Here is a 17,166-nt window from a genome sequence, read left to right as displayed (position 1 = left end):
TGGCCGTGTGAATGTTGACCTGTTTAAAGGTCTTACTCACATTGGCTATAGAAAGCGTGATCACATAGTTTTCCAGAACCGCTGGTGGTCTCATGCATGCTTCAATGTTGCTTGCCTCGAACCGAGCATAGAATGCATTTAGCTTGTGTGGTAGGCTCGCGTCACTGGGTAGCTCGCGGCTGGGTTTCCCTTTGTAATCCGTGATGGTTTGCAAGCCTTGCCACATCCGCTGAGCGTCAGAGCCGGTGTAGTAGGATTCAATCTTAGTCCTCTATTGATTCTATCCTGTTTGATGGTTCGTGTGAGAAGATAGCAGGATTTCTTATAATCGTCCCGCTCCTTGAAAGCGGCAGCTCTAGCCTTTAGCTCAGTGCGGATGTTGACTAATCCATGGCTTCTGGTTGGGATATGTACGCACGGTCACTGTGGGGATAACGTCTTCGATGCACTTATTGAATCCGATGACTGATGTGGTATACTCCTCAATACCATCAGATGAATCCCGGAACATGTAGCTTAGCATCTGCGCCATCTGACCACTTCTGTATTGAGTGAGTCACTGGTATATCCTGCTTTAGTTTTTGCTTGTAAGCAGGAATCCAGAGGTTATAATTATGGTCAGATTTGCTAAATGGAGGGTGAGGGAGAGCTTTGTACACATCTTTGTGTGTGGAGTAAAGGTGGTCTAGAGTTTTTTTCCCCCCTGGTTTCACATGTGACATGCTGGTACAAAGTAGGTAAAACGGATTTAAGTTTTCCTGCAATAAAGTCCCTGGCCACTTGGAGTGCCGCTTCTGGATGAGCATTTTCTTGTGCGGTCTTAGTGCCAGCATCGGTTTGTGGTGGTACATAGAAAGCTTCGAAAAATATAGAACAACGTTCTCGGTAGATAGTGTGGGGTACAGCTTATCATGAGGTACTCTACCTCAGGCGAGCAAAACCTTGAGACTTGGTTCGTCTTCCTTAATATTAGAGATTGCACACCAGCTGTTATTGACAAATAGACACAGACCACCAACCCTCGTCTTACCTGAGGTAGCTGTTTTGTCTTGCCGATGCACGGAAAACCCAGGGGGATTTGGGCCTGCTCCGGGAGCAGCAGTAAATCCTTAGCGTCAGTTCGAAGTGGGTAATCGCTGTTTTGATATCCAGAAACTCTTTTTGGTCAAGAGATGGTAGCATAAACATTATTTACAAAAACACACGAAATAGCACTGATTAGGAGCCCGTAAACAGCAGCCATCCCTTCCGGCGCCATTCTCATATATATTCCCATTTAATATATATTATTAAATGTAAAGTTTCATGTTACATGCACTTTAAGTATTTTTATAGACTTCATCATTGGCAGTGTACAAAATGTTTTGACATCGCACAACAGAGCATTTAAACTGGAGCGACACTCTCAGTAATGGTTGCACAAAAAAACGTCTATCTGAAAACAGATTCTGAGATAATTAGCTTTAATGTTCCGAACCCTCATTGGTTTGAATGGTGTCAATTTTTTTTATTTTCTATTATTTTTCTAACTTAACAACATGAATTGGGGAATTTGCAAACCACGCCCCCAAATATTCTAACAAGCCTCTACATTATGAAGTAACTGGACTTTTTGTGGGCTAGCCTGCGCTGGGCTTGATGTGGGCTGGTCCGCGCTGGGCTTGATGTGGGCTAGCCTGCGCTGGGCTTGATGTGGGCTGGTCCGCGCTGGGCTTGGTGTGGGCTGGCCCATATTGTGCTTGGTTTGGGCTGGCCCATGTTGGGCTGGTGTCCACTAGCCTGTGTTGTACTGGTGTAGGCTAGCCCATGTTGGGCTGTTGTAGGCTTGGTGGTGGAAAGCCCATGCTGGGCTAGCCCATGGTGGGCTGGTTGTGGGCTAACCTGTGGTTGGCTGGTGTCCACTAGCCTGTGTTGGACTGGTGTAGACTAGCCTGTGCTGGCCTTCGTATGGGCTTGGTGGTGGAAAGCCCATGCTGGGCTAGCAAATGTTGGGCTGATGTGGGATTGCTGTGGGCTAGCCTGTGCTGGGATAGCCCGTGTTTGGCTGGTGTGGGCTTGGTGTGGGCTTTGTGTGGGCTAGCCAAATACTCACATGGGGCCAATGGGGTCATGTTTGCTGGGTAACCTTTGTTTAACCTGTCTGGGAACCCCACCCTAGTCAACAGCCAGTGGAATCGCGTCGCGCGAAATACAAATACCTCAGAAATGCTATAACTTCAATTTCTCAAACATATGACTATTTTACACCATTTTATAGATACACCTCTCCTGAATCGAACCACATTGTCCGATTTCAAAAAGGCTTTACAGCAAAAACAAAACATTAGATTATGTTAGGAGAGTACCCTGCCAAAAATAATCACACTGCCATTTTCAAAGCAACTAGCATGCATCACAAATACCCAAAACACAGCTAAATGCAGCACTAACCTTTGACAATCTTCATCAGATGACACTCCTAGGACATCATGTTACACAATACATGCATTTTTTGTTCGATAAAGTTCATATTTATATATAAAAACAGCATTTTACATCGGCGCGTGACGTTCAGAAAATATTTTCCTTCAAATGCTTCCGGTGAATCAGCGTTACAATTTACAAAATTACTATTCGAAAACATTGGTCAAATATAATATTTTCATTCAAAGAATGAACATCTCGTGAATGCAACCGCATTGCCAGATTTAAAAATAACTTTACTGGGAAATCACATTTTGCAATAAACGAGGTGCTATGCTCAGAAAAATAGGCTAGGCGATACAGGTTAGCGCCATCTTGGAGTCATCTAAAATCAAATATACTATTGTAAATATTCACTTACCTTTTATCTTCATCAGAAGGCACTTCCAGGAATCCCAGGTCCACAACAAATGTAGTTTTGTTCGAAAAAGTTAATAATTTATGTCCCAATAGCTCCTTCTTGTTAGCGCGTTCCGAAGGCTACTCAAAATGTACAAGGCGCGCGGGACTTGTCGTCACGAATGTGCAAAAAATATATATTTACGTTCGTTCAAACATGTTAAACTTTGTATAACATAAATCTTTAGGGCCTTTTTCAATCAGAGCTTCAATAATATTCAAGGCGGACGATTGCATTGTCTTACTAAACGTTTCAGAACGAGAGGGTACGCACGGGCGCCCGCGTCATAGTAGTAATGGCCCTCCCTCTATGACCAACTTTCCAGGCCTCTCGTTCGGTCAGTTTTTACAGGAGAAGACTCAAACCACTTTGTAAAGACTGTTGACATCTAGTGGAAGCCTTAGATTAATCCTAACTCACGGTGTGTTTCATAGGCAAAGTGTTGAAGGTGATTCCACAAATCAGATTTCCACTTCCTGCATGGAATCTTCTCAGGTTTTTGCCTGCCATATGAGTTCTGTTATACTCACAGACACCATTCAAACAGTTTTAGAAACTTTAGAGTTTTCTTTCCAAATCTACTAATTATATGCATATTGTAGTTACTGGGCAGGAGTAGTAACCAGATTAAATCGGGTACGTTTTTTATCCGGCCGTGCAAATACTGTCCCCTAGCCCCAACAGGTTAACCAGCTAAACAGCTGCTCTTAGCAAAAATGTGTTTGGAGTTATCTTTCTAGCTAATAGGCTATGTTAGAGTTTACACTTCCTCTTCCAATTATACTGAAAAAAACATGTAAAGTGTTGGTCCCATGTTTAAATGAGCTGAAATAAAAGATCCCAGAAATGTTCCATACACACAAAAAGCTTATTTCTCAAAAATGTTGTGCAGAAAGTTGTTTACGTCCCTGTTAGTGAGCATTTCTCCTTTGCCAAGATAATCCATCCACCTGACAGGTGTGGCATATCAAGAAGCTGATTAAACAGCATGATCATTACACAGGTGCACCTTGTGGTGGGGACAATAAAAGGTCACTCTAAAATGTGCAGTTTTGTCACACAACACAATGCCACAGATGTCTCAAGTTTTGAGGAAATGTGCAATTGGCATGCTGACTGCAGGAATGTCCACCAGAGCTGTTGCCAGAGAATTTAATGTTCATTTCTCTACCAGAAGCCACCACCAATGTTGTTTTAGAGAAAAACTAATTCTGATTGGCTGGGCCTGGCTCCCCAGTGGGTTGCCTGGATCCCAAGTGGGTGGGCCTATGGCTGCGCCCCTGCCTAGTCATGTGAAATCCATAGATTTGGGACGAATTAATTTTTATAAAAAATTTCTTAAATGAACTTTAACTCAGTAAAATCGTTGAAATTGTTGCATGTTGCGTTTCTATTTTTATTCAGTATATAATGTGGGGAGCTTAAAATAATGAAAAATTATACCAAATCTATTCATTTTAAAATATTGATTACTTCTCCTTGCCATTATCATTCAGCTGATAAGACGTGACATTTTTTGGGGCTCGTTAACGTATGATGGGGATCCCTGGGTCGGTGGTTTGCCAGGGCGGGGGTCCCTGGGCAAGAAAAGGTTGAAGACCCCTGGCACAGAGGACGCTCAGAGGATTATAAAGAGAAGTGGGGGCCTCCTAGGGTGCTCAGGTTATTATATAAGAGGGCAGTGGCAGTGTTCACAGGCTGTGGGTGTGTGCTCCCAGCCCAGAAACCACAGTCCTCTCTGGCACCACACAACATGGGAGTGTACTCTCTCTCTCTGGCTGTTGTTTTATTGTCCTGATTTAGATCTTATCCATCTCCACAGTAGAAGTGTGCAGGATACATTTGTGTATCACCTCTGACTGTGCCTTTTGCGCACCTATGCATAAATCGTACATCTTCAGTCTGTCTCCTCTGCTCTGCCCTCTCTCCTAACTGCAGTGTGTGGTAGTCAGTGGTGCTGTAAGATGTGTGTGAGATACTAGAATTAAGTCAAAAGCAGTTTGAAATGTAAGGAACCACATTACTCCCCTCTGTCCCCTGCACAATGCTCCAAGACACACTATGCTCCAAGGCACAATATCACGCCTCTCCCTTTGTCTCTTGTCCCTTGATGAGAGAGAGGTGGGTGGGATGGACCCATAGAGATAAGAGGGGTTTCCCATTTCTACTGCAGTCTTCTCTGTGATGCTGCTGCAGTGCAGGCTCGGCCGGGTCTCATTTATAACACAGCCTGAGGTTATCCATACATTTAGTACAGCTCCATAACAAAGGGACAAAGCAGCTCTCACCAGCCACCGGTAGCCACTGACTGCTGTGAGACATGATGATATCATCACAGCCTTAATGCGCACAATAGCAGCAGTGCCATGTTTGTCCAATTGTTACAGTAGGTCGAAGGGACAGATTAGCCTCCCAATACTATAAGAGCTCCCAGCTAATGGCTCTGAGCAAACCTACTGTACACTGACTGACTGGTCTCTGTGTGGAAAGCACCAGGCTTCTGAATGTGGAAGCTAGTGTGTGTGTGAGCTAACTAGCACATGGTACAAATGGCATGTGGTGGTTTGAGTGTGGGGTTTTGTAACTAGCACACATTACACGTGATCGATTTCCAAAAGCTGAGGATTGGTGTGTTGACTGAGAATTCATCTTTGGCCTGTCAACTATTGTTGACAAACAAATGGCCTACAAAATATCTGAAATTATAATATGGCCTAACAAATGTTGGAAATTATAAGCAGAAAATGGTATAAATTAGGGGTGAAAGTAGCCAGTAAGCCATACGGCACAGTTCAGAGTATCAGCAAAATAAATAATTATAGAATCATGGTGGATTGAGCTGTGCAGGTAGACTACTTTATGAAGTGATTTGTTTGACTACCAGATGAAAACATCTACACACAACAACCATGATATGTGAAGCTGAATCTGTGCATGCCGCGTAAAACAACAGTAAACGGGATAGGACGTTTACATGCCACAGTATCCCATCTAAGATCATCATATCCCATGTATCTTATCCGGGTTTCTCATAACCGAGACACAAGCCTTTTCGGGTTACTGTAAACGGGATATGATGTTTATGGTTAACTCAAAAACAGAGTACTTGAGGATCCTTTAATCCCAAATAATAATGCAGATACTGCAGTAAACGTGTGCAGGTAAACATGGTCACTGTTACTCCGTCTCTGCCTGTCTGTTTGTCTGACAAGGACAACTTTACATAATTTAGCAAATGATTTTGACTGCTTCGAGAACCATGACATGAATGTAGCCATATAGGGATCCTCTTTGATTCTGCCTCAGATCTTTATTTAGGCCTATATCCATATTATTATTCAATCTGTGTCACCAATCAGGACACCCCTGGCAGTCCTCGTCTGTCATTCTGTTCCTCCTCTCTTCCTGTGCCATCTATTGGCATCTGTGTGTTTCCTGCTGCTAACACCGTACTGTACTTTCCAGGCCAGGACTGCCTACTTACGTAAGCCCGGTCTCAAGAGGAATCTCTCTCAGGCTGGGTGTAGGTGTCGGTTGCCTTTGGTGACTCCATGTTGCATTGTGTTGGACAGGAATGAAGGTAGCAGTATGTAGGTTGCAGTATGTAAGACTGGCTAAACACTAAACTTTCTTTCTTTTTGTCTTTATTTCAACCTCTCCAGTGAAATCCATCCTCACCCTGTCTGTGGGGCTGTCGTCCTTCACACTACTCCTTTCCTTTAGTCTCCCTGCTGTCCTGTTGCTTTTGGATCAGCATATGGTGGTGTCGGGCCAGAGGATGGTTCTGATCCGATAAGGGTCTGTCCAGAACCTCCCTCCCTCTCTGTCTGCCTCCCTGCAGTTTTAATCTGCAGAGTGCACCTTGGCCCATTAGAGCAGTAAATCTGAGCTTAGCTCTCCAACTTGTGCTGCCGGGACAAGTCTGTACCGCAGTGCTGCAGTAAGCATCCTCTCCCTCTCTTTCCTCTCTCTCCAACTGCAGCACAGCACAGCCATCTAATGTGGGCTTCAAGCACCCCGAGGAATTTGATGCACCAATAATAAACTGTCAAAGCAAAGGAGAAACACTCAACCTAGCCTACCTTTTTTGGGGTGTGCTGAGAGCATAACATTTCACCGACTAAGACTGTATGTCTGAACTTCAGTATAGACTAAATGATATTTGCTACACTTTAGCCTTGACTCCAGTTGTTCAGCAGTACAGTGTGTTGCGGTCTGGTAGCACAAGACCATACACCCAGACAGCAGCCTCTAAAGCAGGATGGGCCACCAAATCCAGCAAGACAGCTCCTGTGTCCTCCGTTAATGACCAGTCAGTCGGTGACATTAGATACATGACTTTCCAGCCAGGTGGAGTCCTACAGAATCCCCCGGTCAATGTAGATCTACAACACAGCCATCTTCATCTGGCCATCATCATCATCACCTTGTAGGAGAAGGGACCAGCTAGACAGGCAGTGTCAGGTAGGCAGGGGCTTTTGTTCCGTCCTGCCTGGCATGATTGAAGTGGTGTGACCAGATGGCATTAAATGAGTCCTTGAAAAGGGGACACCTCATTTTCTGTGTCTGATTGATGTGAGGAGAAAGTCACCTTCACGTCCTCATCATTACCACATCTGTTTCTATTACCAGCAGACCAGCGCCGGCTCATGGCTGGCTCGCTCACGTGGTTACTGTAGCAGTGCAGTCCTATCTAGACTATAATGTAGAGCAAGGCTTTCAAACTCATTTTGCCCCGTAGGCTGCATTCAGTCTTGAATTAGAAAAATATTTTCTTGCTGTCAAAATGTGCCTAGTTTTCTGATTTTTTTGGTGCTCCTTTACTGTTGTTAGCAAGCTGGACAAAGTGAAAAGACTAAATGTAGGTTGATTATCATTTCTACACAGTTTTAGATTTGATTATAGGCATAAAAATTATACCCACCCCCTTTAAAAAACCTCCCATCAGCTGCACTGAATCGGCCGGATCGGGCCCGCAGGCCGTATGTTTCACACCCCTGATGTAGAGGGAAATGGTACATAGAGTACAGTAGGTAATGCAAATGGGACGTTTTATTCTCCAGGCCCTTCTGTAGTCATCCTCCACTCCTCCCTCAGCCCCCAGCTGCCCAGCTCTCTTCTCCTGTTTTAGCCCCTTACTTCAGCAGTGCTCTCCTTGGGCAAAGACTGTTGAGTTTCATAGAAACTAGTCGCCCCGAGCACACGCATACGATAAGCATAGGATGACGATGTGTGAGGACACCCATAACTTTGTGTGTGCAGTGGGTCTGTGTGTGTGACCGTGTGTGCAGTGGGTCTGTGTGTGTGACCGTGTGTGCAGTGGGTCTGTGTGTGTGAACGTGTGTGCAGTGGGTCTGTGTGTGTGACCGTGTGTGCAGTGGGTCTGTGTGTGTGACCGTGTGTGCAGTGGGTCTGTGTGTGTGACCGTGTGTGCAGTGGGTCTGTGTGTGTGACCGTGTGTGCAGTGGGTCTGTGTGTGTGACCGTGTGTGCAGTGGGTCTGTGTGTGTGAACGTGTGTATAAGGACGTTGTCATACAAGGCTACATGTGATCAGACAAGTGGCTCTGATTGGCCAAATGTATTCCCCTGTAGTTTACAAAACAATAGTTAACATCCCCAGTTACAGCCCACTGAGCCCAGAGACGGCAGTCTTATTGGTCTGACCACCTTACTTATTTATTCAAGCTGCTGCCTGTGAGACCACAGTGATGGAATGGTGCCATCTAGTGGCTGGTGAAGAGCAGTGACATCGTGAAAGGACTATTTGACATACAAAAAAAAGGAATACTGAAATCAGAATGGATACAAGTTGTCTTCCTCCTTGTCACTATAACCACACAGAAGATATGCCAGTGTACAGACTGTTTGCTCTCTCTATCCCCTTCAGAAGCCCAGTTTGTTGAAAGACAGTCCCCTGTTGTCCTGGTGAGAGAGAGACCCCTCGGCAGGCTGGCCATACCCCAACCCTCCCGTCTCCATGTATCCTGAATCTACCACAGACTCACCTGCCCGCCTCTCCCGACAGACAGGCTCGCCGGGCATGATCTACAAGTGAGTACACACACACACACACACACATTCATCGTGGCCTATGTATGGGATCTCATGGTGCATGCAGTTAATTTCTCCAGCCTGATAAAAATGAAATGTCCATACTTCATGAGTCATGCTACTTCCATTCTATTCAGGACTGTTAAAACAAGCAGTCAGGTACCTACTCGTGTCATCCCCAATCATTTGTAATACAAAATAGATCATCAGTAAGCTTGTAGTGGAAACACTTGTTTCTGTTCTCTCATTGGTTCAAGCACAGCCCCTTTCCTGCTGTTCCACATGCCACTAGTATGTGGCACCAGATAACTATTTGTTTAGTGTTAGTTTCAGATAGAATTGACAGTATTTTACCTGTACATTTTTTTTGCCAATGTTTATTTAATACATTTTTACCACTTTCTTGCCAGTATACACCTTTTATAATCCCGCAGGGTTTCGTTAGGCAATAATTGCCGATGAAATAATTGAAATTGTAGCCTGCCAAATTGTCCAGGGCTGCCCTGCTGCTGAGGATAGAGAGGAGCCTTGGCCTAGGTAATTGTTCAATGCGAAGATGGAGACTATTTTTCATTGGCGTAAAATGAAAGTTAGAGAATATGCCTATAGTGAAAAGCCTACAAGGCAGGGCTTCAGACTGCGACCATTTAGTTGCATTTTGCGACCCTGTGACTTGGCTGTGCGAGTAGTAAAAGGTATTGGTGCATGGTTCACGGTTCACATTCATTCACCTCATTGAAAACGTCCTATTTTTTATTAGGCTGCAAAACATCCTATTTTTTAGGAGGCAAAAACCATGATTTGGTCAAACAGTAAAGTACATTATCCTCATGAGTCATGTAATGAACGTTTCTGTCCATGTACCTGTTTCACTGGGGCCTGCGAAAGAAAAGAGTTCTGATTGTATAACATAAAGAAATCTAATTGCGGGGAAAACAGTTATCCTGATCTCAAAGATGGAGAGAGGATGTTCTCAGCTTTCTGTAGGTATATAGTTTTTATTTCTCAAATATCAATTTTGAGATCAATAGCAACTATTTTACAAACTAGGTATTTGATATGGCTTTGAGATACTGAGCGCGCAAAATGACGTTGGCCATTGGATTGCATTGGCCTCATTGGGCGGTAGGCTACAACTGCGAAGTTGTTTTGGGGGGACGTTAAATGTACGTTAGATTAATACTAGCAGTGGGTATTATCTGTCAAATTAGTGATCTAGCTAATGTGTTTTGAGTTTCCACTTACTCAGGTGGTGAATTAGCCCTAAATAACAATGTGCCTATGATGTTAGAGCACAAAGATATGCAGACAAATTCATCTATATTGAACAAAAACATCTGAAAATGATGGAGCCCTATTTTAACTGTAGAATATAACAACAATAAAATAATTTTCCACACATAATGCATGACAATCACTGGATTACATTGCACATTAAAATCCATTGTAACAAATCGCCTGAATTGATGCGATAACGATAAATAGAACGATACGTTTCTAACAGTTTTTTGGGGGGTGGTATAAGCGTTTATCCCGCTACAGTTAAAATAGGGCTCCATCATTGTTGCCAATGAAAACAGTATGGAAGCACACATTTACCGGTATAAATAAAACATTTTCATTTATATTTTCATAAGCGAATTCATACTTTGTCATATTTTGGTTGCTATAGAAGCGACCCAGTCTTTCGTTAGATTAGTTGTATATTTTGTCTTCTCGCCAGTTTGCATTACTTATCGTAATGAACGATATCAAAACAATGCCAGCAAAAATTGATCGGTATGGTCAGTGTCCATAATTTTAGGTTTATCGTCCCAGCTCTACTGCATAGCAACCATTATTTGATTCCATAGCAACCATATTTTCCCCAGACTATTTCCTCTGGTGGAAGGATAACATCGTATGAATTTACTTATCAAAATTAATTCTGTTTATGAAAATATGTCTCTCATTGTTTTAATTTGTTGGTAACCGGTTTATAAAAGCAAAAATGCACCTGGGGGTTTGTGGTGTATGCTTTCCGTTGTTCCTATGAACAACTCTTAGCCATGGTATATTGGCCATATACCACACCCCCTCGGGCCTTATTGCTTAATTATAACACCTATCGCAAGGGAGAGAATTTTGATGCTTCAGAAATCTCTGCAATCTCTTTTCCCCGTCTATTTCAGTCTTTGCCCTTCCCTTCATTTAATATAAAATTGCTTGATATGCGTTCCCGCACTCTCTAGTATTTTTTCAAGGCAGCTGTGCTCTATGGGTTTCCTCAGAGGCCTCTGTGTGGTTTGCATGCACGACAGATCCACAGATGTCCCTCAGATGTCTGAGTGTCAGTGAATGGTATTTGGGGTCTAGTTTGTTGCTTGATACACTGAGCTTTCCTATTCCCTGTGAAATGAGGCTTTGTTCTCGCATGCAGCATGTCTTTTACTATGTTGTTCCCCTTTCTCTCTTGTGGTTTACGGTCCCCTCCCTTCTGCTACATGTTCATCTAAGCTGTACTCTCTCTTCCTCTCTTCCGCTGACCTCAGCGCACGCTATGGGAGCCCTAAACGACAGCTGCAGTTCTACAGGTATCTCTCTCTCTTTCTCTCTCTCTCTTTCTCTCTGCCAAATGTGGAACCTGGCACTGACTGCTTTCCTATACTTCTCTATGTCAAGTCTGTATCATCCTTTACTAGTGACCCGTTCACCTAGCTAGTAGCCTGATTTTATCTTTGCTGGACACCGCATTGTGCTGTTCGCAATGTTGTTCAGAGGCCATATTTGTAGTCTGCGTTGCACTCAGCCCAAGACTTTCAAATAGGTATCAAAGTTTTGCATCTAAAAGTGACCTAATACTTTGGTTTCTTGTAGTCTGTACTGAACTCAGCCCAGTCCTGTGGTGGGCTATCAGGATTGTATGTCTTCTTGCTGTTTCAGAGGGGGGATCATGTTTTATGGGCTGATCTGGTTATAATTCCCATGACACTGGATGCAGACCAGGGTAATGAGCTCTCTATCAGATTTTGATCTCCGAAGCTTCCCTTTCACATTTTTGTCCTTTTTTAAGTGTCCCGCTGCTGCCTTGACTCAGAGGGGATCGATCACGGCTTCACTCGCTCTCTGTCTGTCTCACACAGACTGGCTAGAAGTGTGATGGGACACTAAATGGACATGGATGTTTTGTGTGTGTTGACCTTATGTAATCTAAGAGAACTTTTGATGCATATTTGAGTATGCTATAATGTTTGCCCAGTAGGCTGTCTTCAGCACACATTCAGTTATATCAAGTGTTTAACCCAGTTAGAATACCACATTGTTTTTGTGGTTTCATATATGTTTTTTTCTGTTTTCTGGGAGGCCTGGGAGGATGGTAGTTAAAGTGGAAAATACCACACGGTTAATAATCTAATACACTCACAGGTCAGTTTATTAGGTACACCCATCTAGTACTGGGTCAGGTGTAGCTAATAAATTGTATATGCCATTTTGCAGACACTTTTATGAAAATCGATTTACAGTCATGCATGCATTTTACGTATGGTTGGCACCAGCGGGAATCAAACCCATGAGCCTTGTCGTTATAAGCGCCATGCACTACTGACTGAGACATACTGTAGGACCACATAGTCGCTGCTTTGTTACACTGGTCAAGTAAGACAAGCCATCACCTCAGCACAATAACACTTTGAGAACAGCATTGGGTGTTTATGTTGCAGTTCATGCTTCGTTATGTCTGGGCATTAGATATCTCAGTCTGTGATGATGATGTAGTCTGGTAGTATTGCGGTCAAGAGGTCACAAGATATGGCCGTTTAATGTTTACAATTTTATACAGCAAGAGGCTTTTAGTATTTCCATCTCTGAACCTCCGTAACCCTTTTACTATGTCCAGGGGAATTAGGATTGTCCTGTCCGTCGACCCCAAACCTCTCATGTACTCTGTCACTCTGGTATTGATCCAGAAAAATATGTATTTGAGTTTGATACTCCATCAGTACGTACTTCTGGGTTTGCTCAAGTGTCATTGTTTTAGTCTCTCATACATCAAATGTGTGTGTAGTACTGTGTAGTGATCCTGATCTTGCCCAGGTGTTATCTTTTCAATATGTATTGCAAAAGATTTCTGACTGGGTGTTTTGGGTGGGCATTTGTGAATATCTTTTTTTCCTGTGTTTGCCCAAACACTTGCTTGGAGACAGTAGATGGCACAGTATTCTGTTACAGATCAGTTATAGCCTGACATGTAGCCTAGTCTACCAGAGGTATGATGACTGCTAGACATCCAGACCTCTCCTCATGGCTGACCCTCTGCAGCTGGTGTGTTTAAGGGCTACAGTAATTTTACCTGAATACACCAGGTCCTTCTGAGACAGATGCGGAAGAATAGAGCCAGAATAGATCCAATGTACTGTAGCTGAGGTTTTCAGTAATGTAGGCAGTAGAATCCTATGGTGTAGACTGTACTTTTGTGTGTGCGTGTGTGTGTGTGTGTGTGTGTGTGTGTGTGTGTGTGTGTGTGTGTGTGTGTGTGTGTGTGTGTGTGTGTGTGTGTGTGTGTGTGTGTGTGTGTGTGTGTGTGTGTTTGTGTGTGTGTGTAAACTGTACACACACTCAGGCCTCATTATGTTCTGATTGCCTCTTAGTATTCCTTCCCGTGGAACAACAATCTGAGGCTTTTAGCACAAAAGCTTCTGCGAATAATGGCTGATCTTCTACCTGATATTATTTGCTGCGGTTAGCAGAAACAAGCCGGGGCACTAAATGAAAAATGGATTTCCTCCATGAGATCTAACAGTGGGGGGGGGGGGGGGGGGGGGTGTAGGGCAGCGTGAATGAGGTGGGAGGGCACTTTCTCATCCACTAATTGGTTTAGACACTTCCTAGTAAGACACTCCCAGTTTGGGTGGACCTGCTGCATTGCTACAGGCAGTGTGTTTATAAGAGCAGGCTGGCACCTACGACCCCTCATGAGCCGACCGCCTAGAAATCGGGTGAGTTTAAGCAAAGACCATCGACCACTGCTTACGTGTGTTTGAGTACACTGTGTGTGAGGGGTGGTGGCTGGATGAGTGTGTGTTTGTATAGTCTGGAGTGGATGCATGCTGCCTGGCCTGGAGCCTCTCGGTCTCTACGGGTGGTGGAGTCCACTGAACTGGGAGGACAGGGAAAGCTGGAGGACTGGAAGAAACCTACGCCCTTGATGGCAAACATGGACAGACTTCAGGACTATTCATCCCTGATCATAGAATCAACCACATGGCTGCTTTGGGGTGATAGAGATGTTGTGAAACAGTGAAGGCTATACGACTGTTAGGGGTGGTTTTAAGATGGTTTTGTGATGATTTAATCTAGGCTTTTCTCAATTGAAGCTAGATTTCAAAGCTGAGCAGGACATTAGATGGAGGCTGTGCTTTGTGTCAGGGTTAATACAGCAGCTTTCCTTCAGCAGACTGGGAGAGAAGCAGAGTGCTGTTCAAGTGTCTGCATCAGGGCCTCCCGAGTTGTGCCACTAGAGATCCTGGTTCGAGTCCAGGCTCTGTCGCAGCCGACCGCGACCGGGTGACACATGGGGCAGCGCACAATTGGCCCAGCGCCGTCCGCGTTAGGGGAGGGTATGGCGGGCAGGGATGTCCTTGTCCCATCATGCACTAGCAACTCCTGTGGCCGGCAGTGTATGCTGACACAGTCGCCAGGGGTACAGTGTTTCCACCGACACATTGGTGCTTCTGGGTTAAGCGGGCAGTGCGGTTTTGCTGGGTTGTGTTCAGGAGGACGCATAGCTCTTGACCTTTGCCTCTCTCGAGTCCATACTTGAGTTGTAGCGATGGGACAAGACTGTAACTACGAATTGGTTACCATGAAATTGGGGAGAAAAAAATAAATAAAATTGTATGTGTCAGTCAATAGACTTCTATGGGATCACAAACCATTTGCCTTCGGACTTCCTTTGTAGACCTACAGGGAAACATTTCCTGTGTCTCAGGTGCTGTAGTGCTTACTGTGTTAGTTCACTACAAAGGCAGTGATGACAGGTTGACAGAACTCCCAGGCTGAAATGGCTAATTTGTCCAAGATTGACATTAGAAATATTACACAGTTGCACTTTGAAAGGTTCTTGTTTAGTGTTTGACCAGAGCGAGGATGTAAGTTTAAAATTGTAATTTGAAACGCTTTACTTGAGATGCTTTACTTGCACTTTTTGGTTGGCTGTAGACTATGGACTGTAGACTATGGACCAATAGTTTAATGTTTCTTATTGTTCTGCATTTATTTAAATTGATGTGAAATATGTTGCTTGACTTATCAATTCAAGTCTGCCCTGGCCCCTGGTGCATGTCAATGTCTCCTCCTTGTCCTGCTGTCTCTTATGCAGATATGCCTCTCGCATGTGTCCTCTGGTCCTGCTCCTTAGTTAACCACAAGGTGGTCACCTGAATGCACCCGATCAGTTTTACCCTGCCATTGTGTGCCTGTCATGGGGGCGGTGCCGTGCCTCTGATTACACCATGCATGGCTGTGTGGTACTGCTGCCCCGAGCAGAGCAGGAGAGCTCTTTCTTATGGGAGAAGTCAGGTGCCATTTAAGGAGGTGGCCGTGTCCTGGTGGCTCCTAGCTCCGTCCCGGCCCCACTTTTCTTTTTCACTGAGCGGTGGGTTGCTGCGGCGACAGCAGGAGTAGGGGGGATGTTTGCGGGAGGGATATCAGGAGGTCAGCCCCCCGGGGCGGCAGTGAGGCGTCAATCCATGTACACTCATTCCGAAAACCTACAGATCCCCAAACCGGGCGGGCAGGGCAGTGGGATACGGAAGAGCAGCAGCGGCGGCAGTGGCAAGATGCTGTCCATGTCGTACAGCGAGAGCATGCGGAGCGGCATCAGCCACTACCACTCGGACCAGGGCCTGAACCTACCTCGACCCACCGACCCAGGGGAGCTGAGGCGCCTCAGGGAGCAGAGACATGCTGCTCAGGTCAAGAATATGGAGGACTTCCTTAAGATGAACGGCCTGGTCCTGGAGGAGTGTGTGTCCCACCAGACTGGCATGAAGTACAGGTAAGGACCAGGGCACACCTGGAGAGACTCAGACTGGTTGGGGCTGGGTAGCTGAGACCTAAATAGTGGCTGAGATTGGGCAGTTCAGACTGGTTTTGGGCTGAACAGGTAGCAGGGTGTATTAGCACGCAGCAGGGTGTATGAACAGAGATGGGGACAGGCATGGGGTGTGAGAAAGGTTCAGTGGAACACCTGAGGCTGAGGCAGAATGGAATTGTGTAGCCTACCTTGTCTCAGTGTGCTAAGGTACTGCTTACGTTATAGCTGTTCACTGAAAAAGGCAGGCAGCGTTTCTCAGCCAGTCGAAGTCATGAATCAGCTGGCATAATTTGTATGGATATATACAAAGAAATGTCAATTGAAAAAAGGTGAAACGAAATGAAGTGCAGCTAGTTTGCAGTCTTCCCAGCTTCAGTTTGAAGTGATTGTGTTAGATGTGTCATTGGCTAGCTCCTCTGAACAACAGTGACCTGACGAGAGAGCACATATTCTAAGCCAGGCGAAGTCGTGCCTCATTAGCTCGTTGTTATGGATGTATCCAAATAAATGTCACTAGAAAACAGCTTAAACAAATGCAAATGCAGCTACTTTGCTGTTATTCTGGCTGCACTTTTTGACGTGACTGTAAGTTAGCCGTAGTTGGCAAGCTAGCAAGCAAGAGATAAGAACGTTGCCAGCCAGAATGACAATAGAACATTTAGAAACAGACGACTGGGTCACGTTTCTGGCAACCGAACCGAACGACGAACGAACGAACGACCAGTTGGCTTGGGTAGCAACCCTAGATTTGTGTCAGGACTATATCTTGTGGAAAGATAGTATGAATAAATTCATCAAAATAGCATTTTTAAAGAAAATATGTCAATCATTATTTTGGTAACCCGTTGTATAAAAGTGATAATGCCCTCGAAGCCGGTGTCTCGGGCCTAACAACACCCGTGCCAATATATCCTCCAAACACCGCCTTCTCGGGCATTATCATTTAAGTATAGGTTAACTAATGTTGCATTAGTGATGTGTTGCTGTTTGCTACCGTCCTCAGTGCAGTGTTAGACTGTCCTCTGGACAGAATGCTCTTACTCCATGGTACTGGCTCTCGTTTTATTTTAATAATCTAGGTCGCTAGCATGTTTGCCCAACAAGATGGGAAAGACATACTGTTGTTCCATAAGGATTTACCTGGCCCGTTAAATCTCCCTCTGCTGAGATCCTCCC

General features: G+C 44.7%; 1 protein-coding gene across 3 annotated transcripts in view; it reads left to right on the top strand.

Moving 5' to 3' along the window:
* LOC106582955 (voltage-gated potassium channel subunit beta-2) overlaps positions 1 to 17,166 on the top strand; it is a 190,470-nt gene that overhangs the window by 79,546 nt on the left and 93,758 nt on the right. For 2 of the 3 annotated variants that reach the window (XM_045705366.2, XM_045705367.2), the window contains 2 exons: positions 8,752 to 8,915; positions 11,447 to 11,488. In XM_045705366.2, the coding sequence (XP_045561322.1) occupies positions 8,842 to 8,915; positions 11,447 to 11,488 (116 nt within the window). In that variant the 5' untranslated portion in view covers positions 8,752 to 8,841. The remainder of the gene's footprint in view (positions 1 to 8,751; positions 8,916 to 11,446; positions 11,489 to 17,166) is intronic. The other variant, XM_014166596.3, reaches the window with a different exon arrangement.

This window comes from Salmo salar, chromosome 22 (genome assembly GCF_965601325.2).
Source record: "Salmo salar chromosome 22, fSalSal1, whole genome shotgun sequence".
Lineage (NCBI taxonomy): Eukaryota > Metazoa > Chordata > Actinopteri > Salmoniformes > Salmonidae > Salmo > Salmo salar.
This window is presented reverse-complemented; position numbering and strand designations above follow the sequence as displayed.